This window comes from Nicotiana tabacum, chromosome 9 (assembly GCF_000715075.1).
Source record: "Nicotiana tabacum cultivar K326 chromosome 9, ASM71507v2, whole genome shotgun sequence".
Classification (NCBI taxonomy): Eukaryota; Viridiplantae; Streptophyta; class Magnoliopsida; order Solanales; family Solanaceae; genus Nicotiana; species Nicotiana tabacum.
This window is the reverse complement of record NC_134088.1, coordinates 29,531,030-29,537,330: the sequence shown is the minus strand read 5'-3', so window position 1 is coordinate 29,537,330 and position 6,301 is coordinate 29,531,030. Positions and strand designations below refer to the sequence as shown.

The 6,301-nt window shown below is 38.2% G+C and overlaps 1 protein-coding gene across 1 annotated transcript; it reads right to left on the bottom strand.

The window, feature by feature from the left end:
- Nucleotides 1-1,835: 1,835 nt before the first annotated feature.
- Nucleotides 1,836-3,185, bottom strand: LOC142163839 (uncharacterized). The gene is made up of 3 exons (XM_075220983.1): nt 2,872-3,185; nt 2,353-2,383; nt 1,836-2,258 (listed from the first exon to the last, which is right to left on the bottom strand). Exons 1-3 carry the CDS (start codon nt 3,183-3,185, stop codon nt 1,836-1,838), a joined length of 768 nt encoding a protein of 255 aa, XP_075077084.1.
- Between the last annotated feature and the right edge of the window lie 3,116 nt (nt 3,186-6,301).

Below are 6,301 nucleotides of genomic sequence, written 5' to 3'. Positions count from 1 at the left end.
ATAGGGTAGCTGCCTTGGTAGATTTGACAGCCTTTCTCTTTTGTGCTGATGTCTTTTCTTGCAAAGTAGAATCAGACTCATCTTTTGCATCCAACTCAATAACAGGTTCAACAACTAGATATTGCTTCCTTGGCTTCTTGGCACCTCTGGACTCCTTAATGATTTGTTCATCAACAACCTTTATTTTACTCCTTATGAGAGGAGTCCTAGAAGGAGGATCCACTTCTTTTCTTGCAGGGATAACTGACTTTGTAGTCTGCAGAGGGGCCTTCTTGCTTTTCTTTCCTACTGCAGACAGGGGTAGATTATCCTCATCACTACTTACCTCCTTATCTCCGGTGAAAGGAGTTAAAAAGGGCCCAGTTTTTTCAGTCCTTTTCTCTCCACTTACTTCTTTTGAAGGGGTTATGACAGTGTTTCCAATAGCTATAGAGCCTTCAGATTCCCCATATGCATTCTAATTTTCTTCTTCCTTACCTTCACTCTCAGAATCACCTTCTTCCCCGCTATCCTTTTTTTCCTCTCCATAATCACCCACCCGTTCATCTAACTTTTCTTCTGCCTCACTTTCCTTCTGCTCACCAGATTCCCCCTTATTCTCACTCTTTTTCTCATCAATATCATTAGCCATGTACTGAGCCTGATGCTCCTCGTGAATAGCCACCACTCTTCCTTCTTCCTCGCCTTCATCATCATCCTCATCCTCAACATTAATGGTTCTTTATCACCATAGGCATAACATTAGTGGTTTCTATCCTTTTCTCTTGAGTTGCTATGTTCGTTTCTATAGTAGGTTCCTCCACTCGTGGTTTGTCACTTGTGGGTGGAAACATATCTAAGGGTGCAACATCAATAGAAGAAAACAGAACATCTAACTTTGATGGAGTTAATTTTACCCGACTTATAATAGTTGACACTGATTCCCCCTGGACCACAGTTTCCTTGACTATTGTATCCACCTTAGCAGCAACATCAATCACCACATTATCACTTTTAACAGATTTTCTTGGAGTAGCCTTGATTTTAGTGGACTTAGAGGTATTTTTCGAGGCAGACACATGTGCATGGGCAGGTGGTTTTGGAAGTGAGGGTCCAGTAGAAGTGGGAATAGTGTGTGCAACAGGAATATGGGATGATGGTACAGGTACAATGAAGGATATAAGTGGAGAAGGAGCAGTTGTAGGTGCAAGTTCACTTGACAATTTTGCAATTTTCCTTGGTTTGGGCTTCATGTTCTTGGGTTTGGCTTCAGTCTTGGATGATGATTTTTCTTTAGAAGAAGTTTGGCTGGATTTAGGCATGGTGATGAGAGAATGAAATCGAGGAAGGGAATGAGAGAATATTTCTTGATTCTTGCTTAGGGTTTGAGAGGAACAGTGAGGTCTAAGAGACAGATCATAAGGGGCCTTTAAAGAAGTAACTCCTGATTTGATTGAAGAAATGGAGTAACCAAATTTGAGTTCTAACGAGACTCTAATAACAGTTACTTTTGACTGTTAGAATTTTAGGAGTAATTAAACTCTAATTGCTCTAGGATTCCCCCTTAGTCTTGACTGGATGAAAATTAGGAGTGATGTTAACAGGATTAGAAAGTCTGAGTATAGTAGTAATTTTAGATATTAAGCCCCAATGAATTAAGACAAGATGGCATGTACTTGAGTCAAAGAACCAAATCCTTAGTGACTCATCACTCATTTCTACAATAAAGCTTCAACACTGTAGGTTAGTATCATAAGACATAGTTATCATCTAGACTTTTCTAGGCAAGTGTGTGCTCAAAACAAGCACACCATATACATCTAATTATATTTTCTAGCCAATCATTGGTGTTCAACCTAGTTGGAAGTATTAATAAGACCCAGTTCCAGTCTATTCCTTTCAAAGTGATCCACACTCAGAGCTTTAGTAAAATTATTAGCAATTTGGTCTTCAGTTTTACAAAAGTTAATTGAGATATTCCCCTTTTCAATATTGTCTCTGAGAAACTGATGTCTAATGTCAACGTGCTTGGTTCTATTATGTTGACAGAGATTTTTAGCAATTTTTATGGTACTAGTGTTGTCACAGAAAATAGGAACACAACCAACAAAAATACCATAGTTCCTTAGTTGTTGTCTTATCTGCAGCAACTGAGCACAACAAGATGTTGCTGCCACATATTCAACTTCAGCTGCAGATAAAGCCACTGAGTTCTGCTTCTTTGTTCCCAGGACACCAGACATGAACCAAGAAAATGTGTTGTTCCTGAAGTGCTTTTCCTGTCAACATGAAAACCTGCATAGTCAGCATTATCATAACTAACTTGATCAAAGCTATACCCTCTAGGATACCATAGACATATATCGGGAGTACCTTTAATATATCTGAGTATCCTCCTAACAACCTTCAGAAGAGACTCTTTGAGATTTGCCTGAAATCTTACACACAGTCCTACATTGAATACAATATTAGGTCTGCTTGTTGTGAGATGCAACAATGACTCAATTATTCCTCTATATAACTTATGTTCAACATTTTTTTCATCAAGGTTGCAATGGCAATGGGAGTGTCTATGGACTTATAAGAGTCCATGTGAAATTTCTTCAGCAGTTCCTTGATGTATTTTTGCTGATGTATAATGGTTCCAATAGGTGTTTGCTTGATTTGTAACCCCAAGAAGAAGTTCAATTCACCCAACATGCTCATTTCAAACTCATTCCATCATCTCGGCAAATTCTTTGCACATTGCTTCATTAGTATCTCCAAAGATAATATCATCCACATACACTTGTACAATCAGAACATTTTTGCCTTTACTCCTCAGGAACAATGTGTTTTCCACCTTTCCTCTTACAAAGTTATTAGTTAAGAGGAATTTTGAGTCTTTCATACCATGCTCTTGGGGCTTGTTTCAGTCCATACAGGGTTTTGTCTAACTTGAACACATAGTCAGGAAATTCTTCACTCTCAAACCTAAGAGGTTGTTTAACAATCACTTCCTCCTTCAGGTAACCGTTCAAGAATGCACTCTTTACATCCATTTGATACAGGGTGAACTTCATCTGTGCAGCAGAAGCTATTAGCATCCTTATAGCTTCTATTCTGGCTGCATGTGCAAATGTCTCATCATATTCAACGCCTTCTTCTTGATTGTATCCCTGAACCACAAGTCTGGCCTTGTTCTTTGTGATATTTTTCTTGTTCATCCAGTTTGTTTCTGAACACCCATCTGGTATCTATGACAGTTCTGTTCTTGGGACTTTGTACCAAGTGCCAGACCTTGCTTCTTTCAAACTGATTTAGCTTCTCTTACATGGCTATAATCCAATATGGATCCTTTAGATCTTCCTTTATATTATTAGGTTCAACATGTGAGAGGAATGTTGTAAGTGCACACAGCTTTCTTAGAGATGACCTAGTTTGCACTCCAGCATTAGGATCAGAGATGATGTTCTCAAGGGAGTGTGAACTTTGATGTTTTCATGGTCTAATCTATGTGTGCAGCAAAAGTTGTTAGCATCCTTATAGCTTCCATTCTACCTACATGCGCAGATGTCCCATCATATCAATGCTTTCTTCTTGATTGTATCACTGAACCACAAGTCTGGCATTATTCCCTGTGATATTTCCTTGTCCGCCCAGCTTGTTTCTCAACACCCATCTAGTACATATGACAGTTCTGGTCTTGGGTCTTTGTACCAAGTGCCATACCTTGCTTTTTTCAAATTGATTTAGCTCCTATTGCATGGCTATAGTCCAATTTAAATTCTCTAGAGCTTCCTTTATATTCTTAGGTTCAACCTGTGAGAAGAATGATTTGAGTGCACATAGATTTCTCAAAGATGACATGGTTTGCACTACAACATTAGGATCAGAGATGGTGTTCTCAAGGGGGTGTGAACTTTGATGTTTCCATGTTCTAATCTGCATCCCCAAAGATAGTTCACCCAAGGAGTGACCCTAAGGAACAGTGTGAGTAGGTAGAACTTCATCAGTCTGGTTAGCAGTCAGAGTAGTTCTCTCTTCTTCGTGTTCCTCATGTTCACTCTCAACTTCCTTAGGATCTCCTGATCCATCTTCATGTTGAGGTTCAAGTTCTTTAGAATCTCCTTCATCAGTGAGTCCTATGTCATAGTCTTCATCCAATAGACCTTTCTTAGCCATGTTGTTAGATTCATCAAAAATAACATGGATATTTTCTTCTATGCACATAGTTCTTTTATTAAAAACATTATAGGCTTTACTATGTGGTGAGTAACCCAAGAAAATTCCCTCATCACTTTTGTCATCAATCTTACCTAGAGTTTCTTTGCCATTATTGTGCACAAAACATTTGCACCCAAATGCTATCATGTGAGTGATGTTGGACTTTCTTCCTCGAAGTAACTCATAGGGAGTTTTATCAAGAATGGGTCTGACCATGCATCTGTTTAGCAAGTAACAAGCAATATCGAATGCCTTAGCCCAAAAGCTCATAGGCAGTCCACTAGCAATCAACATGGTCCTCCCCATGTCTTCTAAGATATCTATTCTTTCTTTTCACAACACCATTTTGATGTGGAGTTCTAGGTTCAAAGAATTTATGATCAATGACATGTGTGTTACAGAACTCAAGAAATTTAGAATTTTCAAACTCAGTTCCATGGTCTGTTCTTATACTCAAAACATTACAGCCCAGAAACCCTCAAAAGTTTCATCTTTAGATGCCAAAAAGAGGGTCCATGTGTACCTATAAAAGTCATCTACAATGACAAATACATACCTCTTACCTCCCATGTTCCTTACTCTCATTGGTCCACATAGGTCCATGTGACGGAGTTCCGGGGGTTTGAAGGTGTTGATAACCTTTTTATATTTAAAAGATGACCTTACATGTTTCCCTCTGACACAGGAAACACATACCTTGTCTGAGGTGAACTCAACTTTTGGTAGTCCAAGGACCAGGTCCTTTGCTGCCAACTTGTTGAGTTGAGAAAGACTAGCATGACCCAGTTTTCTATGCATAACAATGGGTCATCCTCCACTACACTTAAGCATGTGTGCTCACTCTGAGGAAGAGACATAATGGATATTTTGTGTCTCTTACCTTTTAACACAATTTCATCAGTATCAAGCTTAGTGACAGTGCAAATTTTGGAATTGAATTTTACCTCATTTCCTTTATCACACATTTGAGAAATGCTAAGGAGATTATGTTTAAAGAGTACGCCATAATACACATCTTCTATAACATGAGAGAGTGACTTACCGACCTTACCGATACCTGTTATCTGACCCTTTTTCTCATTTTCAAATGACACACTCCCTCCTTAGAAGGCTGTCAGTGAGAGGAAGTTTTTCTTTCTCGAGTCATATGTCTTGAGCATCCACTATCTAGATACCAGTCTTGATTGTTTTCTTTCACTTTAGCGTGCACCAGAAATCACAAGTTAGTCTTGGGAACCCAGACAAGCTTGGGTCCCTTTTTGTTTGAAAAAGGATGAATCAGATCTCTTCTTGCCCAGAAGGGAAGAGGATTAATAGCTATTTTATTGTTAACCTTAATTCACTTAATTTGGAAAAGAGGCTTGACTTTTGGTTCTTCTTCCTTCTTCATATTTTTAGCAAGACCAAAAGTGTTCCTAAACTGAGCATGAATTAAGGCAAGGCAAGTATCTCTAAAGTGTCCTACCTTCCTACAATGAGTGCACATCTTGTTATCAGAAATTCCTACATACTTTGGATCAAATTTGGGAACAAGTTTTCTATAGCCAATTCCTGATTTGTGAGTGCTATGTTTTCATTTAGCCAATTTAATACATATGAGAATCTATGCCACTTGCTTAGCCTAGATATTTCATAATTAGCCTTTTCTAGATTTTCTTGCAGTGCTTTATTCCTACATTCGGCATCACAAAGATCACTTTTAGCCCTTTTTAGTTCCTTTTCAAGCTTATCTTGCATATCACTCATTTTTCCCTTACCAAGTGTATCAAGTGATTTTTCATTTTTAGAAGTGAGCTCAAGAATATGGTTCTTAAGGTCTTTGACATGTCCTTCAAGATAAACTTTGTCAGATTCAATTTCCTTGAGGTCAAGTTTGACATATGAAAGGTTTCTTATTAAATGATCATTTTCATTACTCATCGTTTCCATCTCACTCATTATGGTCACAATTATGGCCATCAGTTATTTTTTAGACATAACATGAATATTTTCTTTCAAGTTAGAGATACTTATCTGATTTGTTTCATCTTCAGTCCCTGAATCACTCATGGCCATCATTCTTATTACTTCTTCTTCTGTTTGGCTTTCTTCAATTGCCATCAACGCCACTTCAATG

Excerpts from the sequence above, each read along its gene's own strand:
- LOC142163839 (XM_075220983.1), bottom strand. The coding sequence starts at position 3,185 with ATGAACAAGAAAAATATCACAAAGAACAAGGCCAGACTTGTGGTTCAG. Across the intron at positions 2,384-2,871 it reads AAACAAGCCCCAAGAGCATG|GTTGTTAGGAGGATACTCAG; the intron begins GTATGAAAGACT and ends TCTCTTCTGAAG. Across the intron at positions 2,259-2,352 it reads GATACTCAGATATATTAAAG|GAAAAGCACTTCAGGAACAA; the intron begins GTACTCCCGATA and ends TCATGTTGACAG.